Raw genomic sequence first — 22,298 nt, 5'->3', positions numbered from 1 at the left:
GCCCAGCCAATATGGGGAAACCCCATCTCTACTAAAAATACTAAAATTATCCAGGCGTGGTTGTGCATGCCTGTAATCCCAGCTACTCAGGAGGCTGAGGCAAGAGAATCGCTTGAACCTGGGAGGTGGAGGTTGTAGTGAGCTAAGAACACCCCACTGCACTCCAGCCTGGGCGAGAGGTAGACTCTGTCTCCAAAAATAAAAAACAACAGAACAACTTTGTTGCTAAAACGTGTTAATCATCTGAGCCCTCAGTGAGTCAATCTTTTTGCTGGTGGAGGATCTTACCTAGATGTTGACGGCTGCTCACGGATCAGGGTGATGGTTGCTAAACGTTGGGATGGCTGTGGCAATTTCTGAAAATAAGACAACAATGAAGTTTGCCACATCAATTGCCTCTTCTTTCGTCAAAGATTCGGTAGCCTGTGATGCGGTTTGAGGGCACAGGCAGAGTTGACTTAGTGTAATTCTTGGTTTTGTCTTTTTGTTTCTTCTTGTGGGGGGGGCGGGGTTTTTCTTTTTTTTTGAGACAGTCTCGCTCTGTTGCCCAGGCTGGAGTGCAGTGGCGCGACCTCAGCTCACTGCAGCCTCTACACCTCAGCCTCCCGAGCAGGTGGAATTACAGGCACGTGCCACCATACCCAGCTAATTTTTGTATCTTTATAGAGACGGGGTTTCACCATGTTGGCCAGGCTGGTCTCGAACTCCTGACCTCAAGTGATCCACCTGCCTCAGCATCCTAAAGTGCTGGGATTATAGACGTGAGCCACTGCACCCGGCCTCATTTTTGTATTTTTTAGTAGAGATGGGGTTTCACCATGTTGGCCAGGCTGGTCTTGTACTTCTGGCCTCAAATGATCTACCTACCTCAGCCTCCCAAAGCGCTGGGATTACAGCCATGAGTTGCCACCCCTGGCCAATTTAGCATAATTCTTCAGAACGCTAGGATTTTTAGGACAGTTAATGAGCGTTAGCTTCTACTTAAAAGTCACCAGCTACATTAGCCTATAACAAGAGAATCAGCATTTGAAGCAAGGCGTTGATTTATCCTCTCTAGCTGTGTTAGTCCAGGATGGCATCATCTTCTAAAAGAAGGCTGTTTCTAGTATATTGAAAATCTGCTGTTTAGTGTAGCTGCCTTCATCAGTTAGCTAAATCTTCTGGGTAACACTGCAGCTTCTCCATAAGCACTTTCTGCTTCACTTTGAATTCTGTCGTAGAGCTGACTTATTTCCTTGAATCTCATAAACCAATCTCTGCTAGCTTTTCTTCTGCAGCTTCCTCACTTCTCTCAGACTTCATAGAATTGAAGAGACTTAAGGCCTTGCTCTAGATTGCGCTTTGGCTTAAGGAAATGTTGTAGCTGGTTTGATCTATCCAAACCACTCACACTCTCTCCCTATCATAGCAATAAGTATATTCCATTCAAATTACGCTTTCCTCTCTTCTATAAATGACAAGTGGTACCCAGCCTTCTCATCTTTGCTCAGGTAACACCCTATAATGTTTTGCTTTCTTATCATTCATATATTCACTGGAATATTCAAGAAATTTTCCTTTACGCAACTTGACAAATCATTTGGTCCAAAAGGCCTGGCTTTTGGCCTACCTTAGCTTTTGGCATGCCTTCCTAAGCTTAATCATGTCTAGCTTTTGATTTAAAATGAGAGATATGAAACTCTTACTTTCACTTGAATGCTTAGATGCTATTGTAGGGTTAATTGGCTTAATTTCAATATTGTGTTTCAGGGAATAGGGAGTCCCAAGGACAGCGAGAGAGATGCGGTAACCACCAGTTGGAGCAGCTGCACACAACATTGACCAATTAAGTTTTCCACCTAATATGGCCCTGCTTTATGGTGCCCCAAAACAATTATACCAGTAACAAAGGTCACTGATTACAGATCACCACAACAGAATAATGAAAACGTTTGAAAGGTGACAGAGAGACAAGTGAGCAAATGTTGTTGGAAAAATGGTGTCAATAGACTTGCTGAATGCAGAGTTGCTACAAACCTTCCATTTTCTTTTTTTTTTTTAAACAAAACAAAACTGGCCAGACATGGTGGCTCACGCCTGTAATCCCAGCACTTTGGGAGGCCGAGGTGGGTGGATCACTTGGAGGTCAGGAGTTCGAGATCAGCCTGGCCAACACGGTGAACTCCTGTCTCTACTAAAAATACAAAAATTAGCCGGATGTGGTGGCAGACGCCTATAATTCCAGCTACTCAGGAGGCTGAGGCACAAGAATCACTAGAACTCGGGAGGCAGAGGTTGCAGTGAACCGAGATCATGGCCACTGCACTCCAGCAGTGCAAGTGGAGCAAGACTCCATCTCAAACAAACCACTGGGATTGAGTGATGTTCAGTAGTTCACCCAGTCACCTGGCTGATGGGTAACAGAAGTGGGATTACACGACAGCTATGATTTGACTATTGAGCAATAGTGTGTGAGAAGTTGTATAAACTCATAAATAAAAGCCAACTGAAGAAGGCAGAGATCAAAAGTAAAAATGTAAAGCATTCCTGCCTGGTTAAACATAGACTTGTAGCTGAATTCATTTCAATGAATTCTACTTTTTAACTAAGAAAATGTTCTTGACATTTGGCTACCTTGGTGCCACATAACACGTCCCAACATGTCTCCCTTTGAGCCATCACACACCAGGATCAGTGTCACACACCAGGATCAGCAGCGCTAAGCTGTGTAACAACTTGTAAAAGTCACCCAACCTCCTGAATGCCCAAGCCATCTCCTTACACACACACACACACACACACACACACACACACACACACACACACACACACACAGCCCCAATAGGCCAGTTTCTTCAATCTATGATCCTTAGCATCACTGAAAACGAGTAACAGAGAGGAATGAGAAAAAAAGTTTTAGTAGCAATTCTTTCCCCTATCAATTTATAAGTATATATTGGATTACTTGCTGCACGTCTGATCTTGAGGGAAGGAAAGATGAGTCTGTGCCTCCTGATTTATAGCTCCTCATGCAACTTACTCATTCTGCCCTCAAGGCAGCCACAACAGTACAAACAGGCTTAGCCAGCTTTACAAATGAGAAATGCCTCAAGGAAAGAGGAAGGGTACAGGCAGAGACAGTGGGAACAAAACTCATCATTTCAGGCTGCAACTGAGCAAGTAAAACTTTATATGCATGTTAGAGGAGTCTAGAGAGACTTGGTCTATATATTAACAGGAGAGACACTTTCCTTATGACCACGACTGGTGAAACAGGCGTGAGGATTTAATCCACACTTACATTAGCTGAGGATATAATTCAGAGAGAAATTTTATGGTTTATCAATATTAGCTTATCTACTTTAAAAAGTTATCCTTCCCAACTACCTAAAAATGGTCACATCTGGTTTCAGAACATCCAATTTTTACTTGTAAATATCTTTTTAAACTAAGTTTTTAATAAGGTAATACATTAACTCAGACAAGTTTAAACTATTTTATAATTACTCCAATTTGAAGTGTCATCTGAAAGCCATTTTTCCTTGCCATAGAATCCTCACAAGATGTTAAATCCATTCCTGTTGTTTACTTTCATTTATTGTATAGTAACACAATTTCATGCTGCCAGACTTATAATACCTATGCTAATGAACAAAGGAGTAGCTGATAAAACACAACAAGAAAAAAAGAAATAAGCTGATTAGTCTTCTATCTAAAAACTGAATTTTCTAAGATCATGTGATAGAGATGTTACTCTTAAAAGAGTTGCCTTTATGGGCCGGGCACGGTGGCTCACGCCTGTAATCCCAGCACTTTTGAGAGGCCGAGGTGGGCGGATCACGAGGTTTGGAGATCGAGAACACCCTGGCTAACATGGTGAAACCCCCGTCTCTACTAAAAAAAATACAAAAAATTAGCCGGGCGTGGTGGCACGCGCCTGTAGTCCCAGCTACTTGGGAGGCTGAGGCAGGAGAATGGCTTGAACCCGGGAAGCGGAGCTTGCAGTGAGCTGGGATCGCGCCACTGTACTCCAGCCTGGGCGACAGAGGATGACTCCATCTCTAAAAAAAAGAGTTGCTTTTTTATTTTTGAGACTAGGGTCCTGCTATGTTGCCTAGGCTGGAGTGCGGTGGTTATTCATAGGTGCGATCCCACTACTGATCAGCACATGAGGCATGAGTTTTAACCTGCTCTGTTTCTGGGCCAGTTCATCCCACCTTAGGCAACCCTCCACCCCACCTTAAGCAACCCTCCACTCCACTCCCGGAGGTCACCATATTGATGATGAACTTACTGTGGATACTGGATGGGCATACCGCACTACAGCCCAGAACTCGTGGGATTCAAGCGAGCCTCCTGCTTCAGCCTCCGGAGTAGCTGGCATTACAAGAGTGTGCCACCAAACCTAGCTGTTTGCTTATTTTTTCGAGACAGGGTCTCACTCTGTTGCCCAAGCTGGAGTGAAGTGGCGTGATCTCGGCTTACTGCAACCTCCGCTTCCCGGGTTCAAATGATTGTCCAACCTCGACCTCCCAAGTAGCTGAGATTACAGACAAACGCCGCCATGCCTGGCTAATTTTTGTATTTTTTGTAGGGACAGGGTTTCACCAGATGGTCAGGCTGGTCTCAAACTGCTGGGCTCAAGTGATCTGCCCGCCTCCACCTCCCAAAATGCTGGGATTACAGGCCTGAGCCACTATGCCCAGTTTGGTTGCATAATTTTAAATGTAAGTTCTACATATAACCTGATATAAAGTGAGCTTTGAAGGAAACAAAAAATGTCACCATGAGAAAATACAATGAGAAGTCAAGACAACCAAAACTATTTAACACCAGCAATAAAATGCTGGGGAAAAAAATCTAAAACCTAGGTATGAGCTGAGAGGAGTGAAAAATATAAAAATAAAATTAAAATAAAAAAAGACGCCAGGTGTGGTGGCTCACCTCTGTAATCCCAGTACTTTGGGAGGCCGAGGCGGGTAGATCACTTGACACCAGGAGTTTGAGACCAGCCTGGCCAACATGGTGAAACTAAAAGTAAAATACAAAAATTAGCCAGGCATGGTGATGCACATCTGTAATTCCAGAAGTTACTTGGGAGGCTGAGGTATGAGAATCCTTTGAACCCAGGAGGCAGAGGTCATAATGAGCTGAGATCACACCACTGCACCCCAGCCTGGGTGAGACTCCATATCAAAAAAAAAAAAAAAAACCCCCAAAAAACAAAAAACCTCACAGACACAGATACACACATACTTAAAACCCTAGTTTTGTCTTCTCCCAACTAGCTTTCTTGGGCTGAATACAACCTTAGTTTTAAACCTTACTTCTCAGCTTTTTTTTTTTTTTTTTTTTTTTTTAAAGGCAGGATCTTCAGGCTTGAATGCAGTCGCGTGATTACGGCTCACTATAGCTTTGACATCCTGGGCTCAAGTGATCCTCCCACTTCAGCCTCCCAAGCAGCATGGACCACAGGAGTGTGCTTCCACACCTAGCTAATTTTTAGATTTATTTTTGTAGAGACAGGATCCCCCCCTGTGTTGCTTAGGCTGGTCCTGAACTCCTGGGCTCCAGTGATCCTCTTGCCTTAGCTTCCCAAAGTGGTGAGATTACAGGCATGAGCCACTGCACCCAGCCTCTTACTCTTAGAGGGTAAAAAATAAGATCCCTACCTAACAATACCTGTACGAAATATTACTTCTTGCAGATATTATTGTACTGAAGAGTCATGCAGAAGGATTTCCAACAAACCTAGTAAGTCAATTATACCCTAGAAGAAATAAGATGGAGATAGGGTCTCATTCAACAAAGGAGATGAAAAACTTTACTTTGGAAAAAGACATTTATATGGGATAAACAAATTAGGAAAAGGAGACTCCTTGATAACAAGTCTTCCGAAGCTTTCTAAAACAAAAGGATTAACTTGGAATTTCCAAACTCCCATTTTAAAAGTAAAATATTTTATTTTTTTGAGATGGAGTCTCACTCTGTCGCCCAGGCTGGAGTAGAGTGGTGCGATCTTGACTCACTGCAACCTCTGCCGCCCAGGTTCAAGCGATTCTCATGCCTCAGCCTCCTGAGTAGCTGAGATTACAGGTACCCACCACCACACCCAGATAATTTTTGTATTTTTAGTAGAGACAGGGTTCCGCCATGTTGGCCAGGCTGCTCTCGAACTCCTGACCTCACGTTATCCACCTGCCTCTGCCTCCCAAAATGCTGGGATTACAGGTGTGAGCCACTGTACCAGGCCAAAATATTTTATAATTAAAACAAACCACACATAATTAACATCAGTCTGAGGGCTGGCAAGGAATATGCAGTATTTCTAGTCACTTCACTCACTGCAGATGACAGGTCAGTGTCCGTGCCGATTTGGCTCATGTTATGCCAATATGATGCCAGAGATAATTCCTTCCACCTCCAGCTAACAAGGTCAACTACTGGCCCAGCTTAACCGTATACTTGATGATATATATATATATATATATATCCCTTTCATACATAGAAAAGTACCAGCGAGGATTCAGTGTTTGCCTTCACCTTTATAGCAGGGCAGGGAAGGTTTGTACAATTATAAAGCCCCAGCTCATTTGACTGTTAGAATAAACTCCTAACCTTCAAGTTTACCTGTACTAACATGTAGCTGATGCTTTGAAAGGTCTACATCTAGTCTCACAAAAGGTTAAAAAAATTTATATGTGTAAAATGGTTTATATAAGGTTTTAAAACAATAAGGAAGTCCTTTTCAAAGTCCCTTGCCAGCTGTTTTTCCTGTTCTGAGACACCCGACAACCTGGTGGGGTCCACAGGATCAGTCAACATTGCAGAGTGTGGGGCAGGCCAACCACCAGCTAAGTGGCAGCACACATTATCTCATTAATCCTTGCACAACAGTCTTACCCATTTTAAGATGGGGAATCTGAGGCTGAGGAGTCAAATAAATTGCCCCCAGTGTTCATGTTCTTAAAGACTATCCTATTATCCCCAATTGTAACCTATAGGAAAAACAGGCTAATGTCACACACTGATAATAGAGCATACATATGTGCACACACACCCAAATCCTTTACACCCCCCAAGAAGTGATGAAACATACACACCCTACTAACCTTTGAATGGGTAGGCATGAGGAGTTTAGTGATTTTTTTTTTCCTGATAATGTAAATTTGCCCTAGTGAAAAGGCAGTCGTAATCACGTCAAACAGCACATACAAATGCAATACGCTATCATGGAATACATATTTTACAAAATAAACTCTACTGCTTTATGGTTTGATATGTGCCGAGGAAACACAGGATATTAACTTAAAAGGGAGATAACCTATTTGAGGTAGCCAACGTGCCTCAGATGATTGTATACATTCTAAAATATTTCACCTTGTATATTGTTGGATGCTAGAGCATCTAACTCAAAGACAAAGCCTCTAAGCCTCAGTTTCCCTAGAAATAAAATGGGATGAAAGCTCCCCACTGAGCTGTTCGTGGCATATGTAGTAAGCAGTCAATTGATAGTTTTTTTCACCTGTCCTCCTTACTATACTTTCAGAAAAATAAGATCTTAATAAATGCTTGGCAAAGGGAAGTAAACACAATATTAGAAGTCTTGATTAGTGAGAATAAGTAAGTTTCTGACAAACAGCTAACAAAAAGCAGGTTAAGAAATCAGGAGGAAGTAATTCCATCCAACATTAGTGGGGAAAAATACGGGTTTAAAAAAAATGAATAAAAGAAGCCATTTACACAAATGTCCTTTCAGCAGGAGACAACTAGTATTAATTTCCGTAAGGGATCTAAGATAATTAAAAAAAAAAAAAACCACAGAAGCCCCAGTCCCTATCATCAGGCCCTCACCACCCTCACTTGATTAAGTAAAAAGCTTACAACACACAATCCAGTTTACCTTCTAGATGAGGTCTTCTCAGCTAGCATCACATAATTCAAAAGCAGACAACAATGCAACTGGAATAACTCAAAGGACTAACACCAACATCAGAAATGTGTTTTTGGGCCAGACGCAGTGTCTCACGCCTGTAATCCCAGCACTTTGGGAAGCTGAGGAGGGCAGATCACCTGAGGTCAGCAGTTCCAGACCAGCCTGGCCAACATGGTGAAACCCGTACCTACTAAAAATACAAAAATTAGCTGGGCATGGTGGCGCATACCTGTAATCTCGGCTACTTGGGAGGCTGAGACAGGAGAATTGCTTGAACCCAGAAGGCGAAGGTTGCAGTGAACCGAGATTGCTCACTGCACTCCAGCATGGGCAAGACAGAAACTCTGTCTCAAAAAAAAAAAAAAAAAAAAAAAAAAGTGTTTTAGAACAAATACAAAGACAAAAGAGGGAAAGAAGTGCCAAAAGTAAGAACCAGAACTATACTCAATTCTTGGTCAGGTGTGGTGGCTCACGCCTATAAAACCAGAACTTTGGGAGGCTGAGGTGGGTGGATAACCTGAGGTCAGGAGTTCAAGACCAGCCTGTTTAATATGGTGAAATACTACTAAAAATACAAAAATCAGCCAGGCAAGGTGGAGGGCTCCTATAGTCGCAGCTACTTGGGAGGCTGAGGCAGGAAAATTGCTTGAATCCGGGAGGTGGAAGTTGCAGTGAGCCAAGATTGCATCACTGCACTCCAGCCTGGGCAACAGAGTGAGACTCCATCTCAAAAAAAAGAAAAAAAATTCCTAAACCCTTTCTTTATCAAAATCGTCCTACTTTTTCATTTACATAGCACTTCACTTACAAAGCTTTCATTTTGGAATACTCAAGATTAAAGTTTGGCTCGGTAGACACAAGTAACTCCCAGGAAAGCAAAGCTGCTGTGTGGCAGGGTATACTCAGCTCAGACTTTGTGACTCTACAACTTGGGTTTTAGTCTCCTCTTCCATTAGAAATACACAACGTTGGCCCAGCACAGTGGTGCATGCCTGCAGTCCCAACTACTTGAGCCTAGGGTGCAGGAGTTTGAGGCCACAGTGAGCCATAATAGCATTACAGCACCAATGCACTCCAGCTTGAGCGAAAGTGAGACTTTGCCAAAAAAAAAAAAAAAAGACCAAAATAATGACCACACTATAATTTTCTTTCATCTTCCATAAATGCCCTGAAATACTGCATGTTATTCAAGTTCCACATACGGCCTCATTGCTTTCCCTCACCATTCCCCCTGGAAAAAAGTCTGCCTTAAATACAAAAAATTGCAGTGAGATATAAAAAATGACACTCTTCCCATATGATCCAGCAATCGCACTCCTTGGTACTTACCAAAATAAATAAAAAACCTAGGCCGGGCGTGGTGGCTCACGCCTATAATCTCAGCACTTTGAGAGGCAGAGGCAGGCGGATCACAAGGTCAGGAGATCGAGACCATCCTGGCTAACACGGTGAAACTCCATCTCTATTAAAAATACAAAAAATTAGCCACAGGCGGACGCTTGTAGTCCCAGCTACTCGGGAGGCTGAGGCAGGAGAATGGCGTGAACCCGGGAGGCGGAGCTTGCAGTTAGCTGAGATCGCCCCACTGCACTCCAGCCTGGGCAACAGAGCGACTCCGTCTCAAAAAAAATAAAAATAAAAATGATTTAAAAAACCTATGTCCACATGAAAACCTGCACGTGATGTTTATAACAGCACTATACATATTTGCAAGAACTTGAGAGCAACCAAGATGTCCTTCGGTAGGCGAATAAACAAACCATGTTTGGATAAACCGTGTATGGATAAACAAACCATACATCCAAACAATGGAATTCAGTGCTAAAAAGGAACTATAAAGCCACGAAAAGACATGGAGTAATCTTAAATGCATATTACTGGCTAAAAAGACAATCTGAGGCCGGGCGCGGTGGCTCACGCCTGTAATCCCAGCACTTTGGGAGGCCGAGGCGGGCGGATCACGAGGTCAGGAGATCGAGACCATGGTGAAACCCCGTCTCTACTAAAAATACAAAAAATTAGCCGGGCGCGGTGGCGGGCGCCTGTAGTCCCAGCTACTCGGAGAGGCTGAGGCAGGAGAATGGCGTGAACCCGGGAGGCGGAGCTTGCAGTGAGCCGAGACTGCGCCACTGCACTCCAGCCTGGGTGACAGAGCGAGACTCTGTCTCAAAAAGAAATAAAATAAAATAAAATAAAATAAAATAAAATAAAATAAAAAGACAATCTGAAAAGGTTACATACTACATGATTCCAACTATATGACCTCCTGGAAAAGGCAAGACTACAGAGACAGTAAAGATTGGTGGTTGTCAGGGGTTAAGGGAGAGGGAGGAATGATTGGCCAAAGTATAGAGGATTCTTTTTTTTTTTTTTTTTTTTGAGACGGAGTCTTTCTCTGTCCCCCAGGCTGGAGTGCAGTGGCGCGATCTCGGCTCACCGCAACCTCCACCTCCCAGGTTCACACCATCTCCTGCCTCAGGCTCCCGAGTAGCTGGGACTACAGGCGTCCGCCAACACGCCCAGCTAATTTTTTGTATTTTTAGTAGAGACGGAGTTTCACCGTGTTAGCCAGGATGGTCTTGATCTCCTGACCTCGTGATCCGCCCGCCTCGGCCTCCCAAAGTGCTGGGATTACAGGCTTGAGCCACCGCGCCTGGCCTAGAGGATTCTTAAGGCAATAAAACTATTCTATTAGGGATAAAAGACTTTAAGGTAGCAGGTAAAAACAAAACAAAACAAAACAAAAAAATTCTATACTATGCTATTACTACAACGTATTTTGATACAACAATGGTAGATAGATATCATTATACATTTGTCAAAATCCATAGAATGTTCAAGACCAAAAGTACACCCCAATGTAAACTATGAACTTTGGGTAATAATGACACGTCAATGTAGGCTCATTAGGTGTAACAAATGTACCACTCTGGTACAGCACTTTGACAGTGAGGGGGCACGGGGAAAGAAGGAGAGGAAGGGAAGGAGCAGGGAGAGGAAGAGGGAGAGAATAACAAGGGTTCTATAGGAACAATATACTTTCTGCCCAATGGTGCAGCATGTTGACAGTGGGGAAGTGAGTGAAAGAGAATGTGTATGTATGTGTATAACAAGGGTTATATAGGAACACTCTATACTTTCTGCCCAATTTTGCTCTAAACCTAAAACTGGTCTAAAAAATAAAGCTGGGGCTGGGTGCAGTGGCTCACGCCTGTAATCCCAGCACTTTGGGAGGCCGAGATGGGTGGATAACTTGAGCTCAGGAGTTGGAGACCAGCCTGGCCAACGTGGTGAAACCCCATCTCTACTAATAATACAAAAATTAGCCAGGCATAGTGGCGGGCACCTGTAATCCCAGCTACCTGGGAGGCTGAGGCAGGAGAATCACTTGAACCCAGGAGGCGAAGGTTGCAGTGAGCCGAGATCACACCATTTCACTCCAGCCTGGGTAACAGAGGGAGGCTCTGTCTCAAAAAAAGAAATAATAATAATAATAATAATAAAAAGTTGAGATTACAGGTACAGCAGATGCACTTGTAATCCAAACTTCTCAGGAGGCTGAGGCAGGAGAATTGCTTGAGTTCAGGAGTCTGAGACCAGGCTGGGTAACATAGCACGACTACATCTCAATAAAATAAAGCCTACTAATTAAAAAATAAATGAGGCCAGGATATGGTGGCAAACACCTATAATCCCCGCATTTTGGGAGGCCAAGACAGGAGGATGGCTTGACGCCAAGAGTTTGAGAGCAGCCAGGACAAAATATGAGGACCCATCTACAAAAAATGAAAACAAATTTTTTTTTTTATCTCACTCTGTCACCCGGGCTGGAGTATAATGGTGTGATCTCGGCTCACTGCCTCTTGGGTTCAAGTGATTCTCCTGCCTCAGCTTCCTGAGTACCTGGGATTACAGATGTGCGCCATCATGCCTGGCTAATTTTTCTATTTTTAGCAGAGACGTGGTTTCGCCATGTTGGCAAGGCTGATCTTGAACTCTTGAACTCAAGTGATCCACCCACCTCGGCCTCCCAAAGTGCTGGGATTACAGGCATGAGCCACCATGCCCAGCCAAAAATGGATTTTTATTAAAAATTTTAAATTTACAGCCGGGCGCGGTGGCTCACGCCTGTAATCCCAGCACTTTGGGAGGCCGAGGCGGGCAGATCACGTGGTCAGGAGATCGAGACCATCCTGGCTAACACGGTGAAACCCCGTCACTACTAAAAATACAAAAAATTAGCCGGGCGTGGTGGCGGGCGCCTGTAGTCCCAGCTACTCGGAGAGGCTGAGGCAGGAGAATGGCGTGAACCCGGAAGGCAGAGCTTGCAGTGAGCCAAGATCGCGCCACAGCACTCCAGCCTGGGCGACAGAGCGAGAGTCCGTCTCAAAAAAAAAAAAAAATGTTAAATTTACTTGAATGTAAAGTTAATAAAGCATGTTTCCAAAACACTTAGAATATTGTGACATCACTGAGGGTCCAAACTGATATTTCTGTATCCTCATTTAAAACCACCAATCAAGGATACAAGTATTTCACAACAAAAAAAATTAAACACTTCAACCTGCACATTCTCTTAGCTGCTCTTCTCCAGGTGTTTACAGAAGCCCCTTTCCCTCCCCCCCTGGTTTACCAGGTGAAATAGGTAATTCCTCAAGAGCAAATGACCTTCTGTCCACTTAAAACCATCAAGAATGTTTAATGACTATAGATCTCCCAATTCAGCGTCACTTCCATATTGGCAAGGAAAATGTTTAATGCTCTGAAAGAACAGAACAACTCAATTCAGACACTGTAGAAATACTCCACATAGATGAGCACAAGTTGATATTCAGATTGGACATAATTGCTTTTAGCCTCAGAAATTGGTCTGGTAGCCTAGTCAGGGAAGTAAGTATTCCTCTGAATAGCAGTCATAAAAATAACTGACCACAGCAGCAATGTAACACAAAAACTGTTGCTAAGAAAGCTTATTAGCATTTCTAACTTGTTAAATGAGAGAGACATGTACAAGTACGATATTAAATATTAAAACATTTAAGAATAAAATCCACTTTTTTTGAGACAGGGTCTTGCTCTGTTACCCAGGCTGGAGTGTAGTGGCACAATCATAGCTTACTGCAGCCTCGACTTCCTGGGCTCAAGCAATCCTTGCACTTCAGCCTCCTAAGTAGCTGGGACTACAGTCTCATGCAACCACATCCAGCTAATTTTTAAATTTTTTGTTGACATGGGGTTTCTCTACATTGCCCTGGCGCAACAATCCTTAATATACTTCCTTTCCTACTGAAGTTGTTTTTTCGTTTCTTAAAATATTTTTATTTCATTTTACTTTTTGTAGAGATGGGTTCTCGCAACAATGCCCAGGCTGGCGTCAACCTCCTGGTCTCAACCCATCCTCCCTCCTCAGCCTCCCAAAGTTCTGGTATTACAGACATAAGCCACCATGTCCAGCCAGAAGTTGTCTTTTTCTAAATTAAGATAGCTTATTAGATTTTTCCTCCACTGTCTTCTAATTTTTCTGTAGGTACTCTTGTTCTCTATTTTGTAGAAGACCAACTATCTGCATTGAAAAGTTTAATATCCACTTAAGAATTGAATTGTGTCCTCCACCTCCCCCAAAGTCTTATGTTGAAGCCCAATCCCCAATGTAACTATCTGGAGAGAGGGTCTTTCGAAGTTAAGTTTAAATGAGGTCAAAGGGTGGAGGGGTCTAATTAGATAGGGCAGTGACCTTGTAAGAAGATAACTCCTCCTGCTATCCCCCTCAGAAAAGGTGGCTGGCTACCTGTAAGCCAGGAAGAGCCATCACCAGAACCTGACCATGCTGACACCCTGATCTTGGACATCCCAGCCTCCAGAACTGTGAGAAAGTAAATTTCTGTTGTTTAAGCTCCCTGGTCTATGGTATTTGTTATGGAAGCTTGAGCTGTCTAATACAACATTCAAACCAACAGAACAACCAGTGAGAATTTTTCTGGTGTACCAATCTTTTTAACAAAATTCTTGTAAGAATTCTGTCACAATGAACTTATTCCACCCTCTTCCCAACACTACTGGTCATGCTAAGCCAAAATTCCAGCTAACTGACTCCAAGAAGAAGGCAAATGAAAACGGATTTGACCTGTTTACAAGTAGTTATGAAATATATGCAAGCAAACTTCAATCAGGAAAAAAAATCCTGAAGTAACACAAAAACCAGGCTTTAGTTCCTGAAAATGAATGAGAAACTTTGGGAATAAGCATCTACAACCCACAAGCTACTGAAGGTAACTTAGTTTTAACTTCATGATGACTCTCACAGTGGCTTTTGGGAAGCCACTCAAGGTAACAATTACTCAACTTTACATCTGATATATTAGCCCATGCCTGCTTATTAGTTAGCACTTTAAAGACTTAATGAGTGTAAGATGACGGGTCATTCATGATTATAGATTTGTAATTATAAAATTACTTTTACAATATATCATGCATCAAATATATTATTTTGGTAACTAAAGAATGTGGGGGACAATCCAGACCCCACTTTATCATCTCCAAAGATGGCTTATTATAATCAGCATAATCTTGTGTTTGAAAAACTCAGGGGAGACTAAAAGCGGGACCAGTGAACAGCAGTTTGTAAACGGGATATATCCACTAATTAAAAAAATTACTGACTTCATTCCAAAGAAGCCAAAATAAACTCTAAAATCACAGCAACCAAGAAAAAGTGGCCTTAGAATCTGCACTAAAGTCTTCATGTTCTTTCTCCAGCACACACACACATTACATAAGCTGAAACTGAATCCTATTCTACATGTGATCACCCCACCAAAAAATCCATCTCCAAATCCATCCAACCATCTGATTAATTACAACCACTTTCAAAGATGTCTATAGTTGTATTTTAGTTTCTCAGCAGAGTAAACAAATTTTGGATAGGCCAATTTTATCCATATGCTGACAAAATTTAAAATGTTTGAAAGTGTCTTGTATTACCATTTTTTTCTGGAACTATCTTTTCAAATGATTCTTGAGTAATGATTTAAAGGATACACTCTGTCATTGCGGCAACGTCCAGTTTGTCAATATCAGGTGAACCAGGGCAACACTTCTTGAATTCTTTTCGAAGATCAAAAAAGGAATAGAAGCATTCAGGTAATAGTACATTCTGAGGAAGGACAAGGTAGATACTGTTAACTTGGTGAATTTGGTTCAATGTTTCTCTCACAATTAGGAACCTAAAAATTGAATATAAGCATATTTTACAATGGAAAAAATTTTAGAGCAGCTTTATTTTTAAAAGTTGGTCCTGTTTCTATATTAGATCCTATGCACAAGTCTCATGAAAAAAAATTCCTCTTGTTTTAAGGCAGTGGATTACAATGTTTGTGCTCCAGTATGCATTCCATTGAAAACAATTCTGAAGCTGTGATACATTTGTGCTGTAATACTTCATATTTTCTGGCTGTTAATACTACTCTTTTTTCCAGCCATAACCATTTTAGAACATCTGTATTTTCAGGCAACACTAGCAGCCCTTTCAGTTTTCATACAGATGCAGGATTAGATTGTAAAACCGGGTAGTTCTAACTATTGGGTTCTAATAATGCATATTTTCAGTAATAAGTGAGATTAGAATAGTAAATTTCTGATTAACTGAAAAGGCTTATTTTTGTGCCAAATAATAGTCCCACATTAGTCTTCTTGACCAATATTGTAGCTGTACCTGTGAACTCAAATTAGACTTCAAACGAAAACAAAAACAAACTCACAAATCCCAAAGGCAAAGGAGAAATGGTTACCTGCTGTTCTTAGCTGTTAGCACCACTACTGTGGCTACGAAGCAAAGCTCAACTGTCTGGACAAATATTACACTATTGTTTCTTTTGTTTTTTTTCTTAACAAAATAACCCAGCATTGGATAACTTTTAAAGATAATCCTTTTAAAAACTCAATTTAGATTTTTCTTAAAATTTTGAAATTGTGTTAATTTGCTGGGAATTTTTACCCATTTTTACATTAGAACATCAAGGAAATTAAGACTTTTAAATGTTAAAGGTTCATGCAAAATGTCTCCTCTCCAAGTTCCTTCTATTGGATTTTATTAGATGTGACCTGTTCATGCTGTATTTTGAAATCAGTATTGCTACATCATGGTCACAGCTTTTAAAAAAGTTAACAACCAAAAGAACCATGAAACCTCCCTATTACTACAAAAATGCTCATTTAAAAGCTACTTGTAAGGACAATAACTCACATGTTCAACAATAATCATGTTCAACAATAATCAGTTTAAATTGTTGTGTCCATTTAAAATACTGAGTATTTTATTTAGTGGTTATAACAATGTTGATGTTCTATTAAATAATGTAGGCTGAAAGGCTAATGCAGTATGAATGCTCTTTGTAAATAATGCTTGTCTACAGAAATCTGGAAGAATATATCCAAATATGTTCATGTTAGAGAAAAACATTTTAATATATTGAGCGGCAGGATTATTTCATGTTTTGCCATTTTCTCTTTTCTTTAATGAATATACAGAATTACTTTCACTATAACATTAATTGTTTTAGTTTCTGTATTTAATCAAAATCCTAATAGCAGTGGCTGAGGAAAAACTCTTAATTTTTCTCCAGATGTTTTCCTACACCCAAAGCAGTCCACCTAAATAATGAAAACAGCTATTTTCCCCTGGCCCAACAGGGAAAAGATTAAGTCTTGTCCTTCTGTCATGTGAGTTTGGGAGTAAAAAAGTAATCCTTACATATCACTATTTCTGGTAAGGATGTAGCGACTAGTCTAGCATTTAATTTTTTAAAAAAATTCTTCTCCTTTTATCAAATAATTACTAAGACTCATATAAAAGGAGTGATTTTCTGAAGACATAACAACTTAAGTTACTCCTTCAAATTTTTTAAATGGTCATAATATATTAAACGAAATAAAATCTGCACTTACTTGCCTGGATCATCATTTGTCAGTCTACATCTTTCATTGCAAGCCTTGCCTCATACAGGTACCTAAATATATTCTACTTCCATCTTTTCAAGCTCAGTGCCTGCCTACCACAATAAAAAGTTACAGCTCAAACTAATTTAAGTTGTTAAGAGACAGTGTATTAACAATGATTGGCTACACTGGGTGGGTTGTCTCTGCTGTTCCTTTTCCCACAGCCCCTCAGTATTTATCCCAGAGAGAGAAATCACATTTTACCTATAGTAAGACTGTATTTCTCTCACTCTGTAATCCTCTGTCAGAAAAATCAGCAAAGGTAAAGGATGAGACTGACCCTTTTGTTTTGATGCAAGAATGTTTTGAACATTTACTTAAAATCAGACAAAGTGAAGAGTGCTACGATTGTCGTTTCACTAGATATAAGGTTGTCTTATTTAAGTAGCCTTTTTAATGATTAGAAATACAACTTTAAATGTTTCTTTTTTCCTTCCTTTCTAGGATATAGCATTTTCAACACAAATGGAGATATTATGACATACTAAAAAATAATTCTTTCCTCTCTTTGTAGTTATTTTAAATGTCAAAAATTCACACTTCATATTAGCTTTGGAAAAGGGAACAGTGTCATGCATCTTGAAAATTGGACGTAAACAAAGAGACTATTTTAAGTCACCAAAGAGTATCTTTGTATATACATAACACCAAATTTACCATTTTTATAATTTTTAAGGGTATGGTTCAGTAAAACATTAAGTACATTAACATATTTTGCAACCATAACCACCATCCATTTCCAGAGCTTTTTCATCTTCACAAACTGAAATTCTGTACTCATTAAATAACTCCCTATATGCATCTTTTTAAGAACAGAGAAACTTGAATAAACCAAAAATTTTTAAAGTACTCCAGTCACCCCAAACATTCAACCTTTTTTTTTTTTTTTTTCCAGAAGCCAGCACTCTTACCTTCTTGGAAGCCTCAGGATGCAGGATTTGCCTGACATGAAGCTGCCCATCGGTACAGAGACAGAAGGAAGTCCCTACTCCAATATTCAGTTCATTGCTCACTGACTGGTTAAACTGCAAGAACAAGATACACACAGGGATGCAACAGATGCACTATTTATAAACTCTACAAAGTAGCTCCCCTTGGTGATAGCCAGAGAAAACCGCAATAAGGGCCCTGATGGGGGACACCGGTGCTGGGGCAACCTTGGAAAGACAGACTCCTTTCCCACGAACCGTCTAGCTTCCTCGAGGTAGGGAAGCTTTCCAATCAATCCGCAGTTCGCACCCAGGAGAAACTTGTCAATGCATTCTCCCTTCTGTTTTTACAAAAAAAATCCATTCAAGACTTAAGTCAGATGTCTAATTTCATCAGCAGGTTGCCTTCAGATTACATCATTCCCTAGTGTTAGTTTTTATATGTTTGGATGTGCCAGGCTTAAGAAAGATGCCAGCTTCTAATAAACAAATACGGGTATTGGGTATACAGATCTGGAAAGTCTTGGATGAATACACCCCAGAAAGGATAGCTTTCTCCTATAACTTGAAGCTCGTGTGCTAGGGCAGAGGTCGTGAGAGCGCAGAGCATTCATCTGTGCACAGGTGTTTAGCGCCCCGCCCTACCCGATCCGGCACCCGTCAGCACCCCGGAACAGCCGGTTTTTAGGTCACCTCAGTCCTAATAAGGGGGTTCCATCAGTTCCGCAGTGACCCAACGGGCAGCCTTGCACGTTCAGACCTGAAAAACCTCCCTGGCACTGGGACCAAGGCCACTAAAGAAATAATGACGGACCGAGACTTTCGTTGGGAGTTCAGAAGCCTGAAACCAGGCAGGCACCTTCAGGTTCAAACCCAAACTGTGCTACTTCTTGCACACCCGCCGGGCCCGCCTGCACGTCTACGCCACAGCGCCCCCTGCCCGAAGGCTGTGGGCCCAAACCCCGCAGGGGAGCGGCGCCTCTGGGGTCTGGACCTGGAGATGGGGGAGCTAGGATTCAAACTCCGCACGTCAATCAATTGGCAAAATGGAGTTGACTCTCCGGCTCCAGTAACTACTCAGGAAGCAACTCGAAAACTAGTGAATGTCGGTCCCAAACCCTAGGGGCTGGGAGGTTAAGAGAAGCAGCGACCCCCGCCCAAACGGTGCGCCCCGGCCGTCAGGCTGGGCTCCCACCCACGCGGCCGGGCGAGCGTCTCGCCACCCTGCTCCGGGAACACGCGTGGGCCGCCCTGAAAGGGCGTAGGGTGCGGTGGGGTTGGGCCCAGGCTGGGGTGGGCGGCGTGACCCGGGGCTGTCACCTGTCGGAGGGCTTGGTCCAGCTGCGACGCCGAGGACAGGCTTTCAACGTCTATTTTAGTTTCTTCTTTGCAGTCCTCCGTCAGTTCCAACTGATCCGGTCTAACTAGTACTTCGTGCAACTGTCCCACCTCCGAAGGTAGAGAAGCAGGGGTCAGTTTCCCTCAATTTCGGAGCCTCTTTCTGCACCCTCCTCCCTCTCTCCCCTGCTGGGGCGGCCCGCGCCTCTTTTGGGGTCCGGACGCAGAATCAAAGCTCTCGACTCTCCATCGGTTCCGGTGCGTTCCTGCCCCCCGCCCCACCCCTCACCCCATAGGTCGGAAAAGCCCTGGAAGTGGACCCCGGGGCCTCCGAGACCCCACCTCGTCTCGGCGGAGCGTCCCCCGACGGGCAAAGAACCCGGCTCGATAGCGCCGGCCTCTCCACCTGAGCCAAGTTGCGGAGGACTGAAATGGCTCCAAGGCAGTTGGCCAACAAGTTTGGTTTTACTCTAGCTTCCCTAGGCCTCGGGTCCAGACTCACAAGTGGGCAAACAAGAGCACTTATTTACCTACCTCCACCCCCCTCCCCGCCCAAACCTCTACCGCAAACTTCTTGCCCCATTCCTTGCATTTAGACGAAAACGTGGAGAAATACCTTCTTGTTGGCCAGATCCACGACTTTCCAGAACAGCAGGATCAGCTCTTTCTCATCCGAGCCTAGCTTGGCCCCGGTGGCCCCAGCAGTGATCCCAAAAAGCACTACCAAGTAATCCGGAGAGGCCGTCATGACGATAGGTGGGGAGGGGGAGAAGGGGGGGTCGGGAGGCGGTAAGGTGGTGTGGAAGTGAGAACGAAAAAACCTGTGCTAAACCCTCTTCTAAGAGAAAAAGAAAGAGCGCCCACCCCCCTTCCTTGCTACTGCTAGTGCAAAAGGCGGTAACCAACCACCCAAGCCCACACCTGGCCGGTGCTCCACGCCCAGGGCAGGAAGGGGGGTAGGAAGGAGGGCGCAAGAGGCCTGCCCTTTTTGTATTCAGTTGCCCGGGCGTCTATGCAAAAAGCCTGGAGCAAGGCTGCACCCCCGGGAGGCACGCAATGGCTGAAAGCTTTTCTGTTTTGGGATGTGGCTCTACCTGCCCGCCCCTTCCCCCTCCCCCACGTGGTGCAGGTAAGAGACACCTGGCGGCGCCGGCCCATTGGCTCCTTCAAACCACGACGTGGCAGCGGTGGGGGAGGAGGCCGCTTGGGGAGGGGGAGGAAGGGGCGGGAGACAATGGCTGGATGAATGGAGAGGCGAGGGCGAGGGAGGAGGAGGGGGAGACGCGAGGGGCGGGGAAGAGGCGGTTGCCACCCAGAGGGTAGACGAGGCCAGACGGGAAAAGGGCTCCGAGAGGTAAAGGGCGCGGAGTCGCTGGGGGGAGGGGTTCCCACTGGAGGTAACTGAGAGGTGCAGGGGGGCTCCGAGAACACTGGCTGCGGGGAACGAAGCCGAAGGTTCTGAAGGGTCAAGAGAAAAGGCCAGGTGCAGGGAGGCGAAAGGAAGGAAGCCAGAGGTGAGGCCCGGGGCGCGGAGCTGCCCAGGGCGCGGCGCCGGCGGAGGACGAGCCGCTGAGGGAGGGACCTGCCAACCGCAGCCAGGAGGTGGCGGGGGCAACTGCAGATCCCCAGAAAAGCAGCTCCTGAGCCAACACACCTTTCAGTGCAAACAGCAGGAGAAATCCTGCAAGCCCCCCACCTTCTCCCGGCCGGAGCCCGGGTGCACGCTCGTCCCAAACCCGCCGCGCTGTCCACCTTCCGGAGAGGAACCCGCACACGGCAGAGCCGGACGCCCGGGGCTGGACGCCCAACCACCTAGTCACTCCCCAGGACGCAGTTACCGCACGCAAAGCAGCTGGGGGACCCCGCAAGGAAACTCAGGCACAATGGAGCCCTCTCCTTTTTCTCTCAACTCTAGATGCTATGCCTGGTTTGGTCCTGGCTGCTAGTTCGAAGCTAGAACATCCTCCAGAGCTGGGGCCCATTTCCTTTTATTTGCCTTGGGCCCCAAATGAAAAGCATCTATCCGCATGCCTAATAAAAGTTTTCTTAAATCGGGCCACGCAGGCTTTTTCCCGGGTTCTGCGGCCTGACTCCATTCCCTCTGCTCATGCTTTTGGTATTGTATTGGAGTGTGTTGGCTTGACCAAGCTCCCAAACAACCTCCCTGCTCTACCTCAGCTTGGTCTGCCCAGAGGCTCGTGCCCCCACCATCACCCCCAGCCACCAGATCGGTGGCAGTATGTTGTTGGGTCTTGCTGACATCTTAGAAAAGCGCTAGAGGTGAAGTTTTCTCGGGTTTTATATCTCAAAGCGGTTTGTTCTTGGGAACAGAACTCTGTCTGAAGTATTAATAATTTGGCTCTAGGTGTCCAGCCCCGTTCGTATTCGTGATGTGAAACGGGCAACCATGCACCTATCCCTGCAGAACCCACTCCGGGTACAAATCCGATAACCTTTCAGGACGCGTGTCAAGGGAAGCTGGAGGCCTGGCTTTCCCAGCGGGGGTTCAGGCTCCCGGGAGTGGGGAGAGGAGCCCGAGGCCCGCGCCGTCTCGTTTCCTGGTAGGAGAAGGTGCAGGCGGAGGCGGGGCCTCCCGTGATGCAGGTGGCAGCTCGCGTCCCCTGAGAGCGGGCGAAGGCCAGGGTCCCACACTCGCAGCGCCGCGACTGCACTCGGGACCTCCCTCGTCCGCTGCTTGAGTTCCAGAGGTGGGTGCTTCCCTGTCCTGAACTTCAGAGTGCGGAGTCATAAATGGGTTCCGGCTGGTTTGCTGCAGTAGCCTCGCTCCTCCCAGCCCCGGTAACTCCGAGCCACCCGTCCAGGCCCTCGGGCGTCGCGGGGGCAGGGACTGGGCGCGGAACGAGGCAGGGAGGGACCTGGAAAAACCACCCAGATTGCATTGCAGTGGGCGAGGCCGCCTGGAGGAGCCGGTTCCCCCTAATCACCTCCCCGTGGGGCTCTCGGTGCGTGGTTCCCAGGTGCTCAGCTCTGCTGGGCCCAGGAGGTGCCGCCTCACAGGGACGCGGAACCCGGTGCGTGGCCGCAGCGGGGCGGACCAGATAGCGCGAGGCGGTCCAGAGGCTCCTCGCCAAGCAGGTGACTGTTGCTGAAAAAGTGGTTGG

The 22,298-nt window shown here is 44.6% G+C and overlaps 1 protein-coding gene across 1 annotated transcript in view; it reads right to left on the bottom strand.

The window, feature by feature from the left end:
* The window catches only part of ESRP1 (epithelial splicing regulatory protein 1), a 57,466-nt gene extending 37,542 nt beyond the window's left edge, over window positions 1-19,924 (bottom strand). Inside the window, exons 1-4 of the mRNA XM_032760064.2 lie at window positions 19,793-19,924; window positions 19,159-19,287; window positions 17,821-17,934; window positions 14,954-15,068 (exon numbers count right to left, since the gene is read on the bottom strand). Coding sequence (XP_032615955.1) covers window positions 14,954-15,068; window positions 17,821-17,934; window positions 19,159-19,287; window positions 19,793-19,924 — 490 coding nt within the window. The remainder of the gene's footprint in view (window positions 1-14,953; window positions 15,069-17,820; window positions 17,935-19,158; window positions 19,288-19,792) is intronic.
* Between the last annotated feature and the right edge of the window lie 2,374 nt (window positions 19,925-22,298).

This window comes from Hylobates moloch, unplaced genomic scaffold, assembly GCF_009828535.3.
Source record: "Hylobates moloch isolate HMO894 unplaced genomic scaffold, HMol_V3 SCAFFOLD_9, whole genome shotgun sequence".
NCBI classification, from domain to species: domain Eukaryota; kingdom Metazoa; phylum Chordata; class Mammalia; order Primates; family Hylobatidae; genus Hylobates; species Hylobates moloch.
Note: the sequence above shows the minus strand (reverse complement) of the source record. Positions and strands in the feature narration are given on the sequence as shown.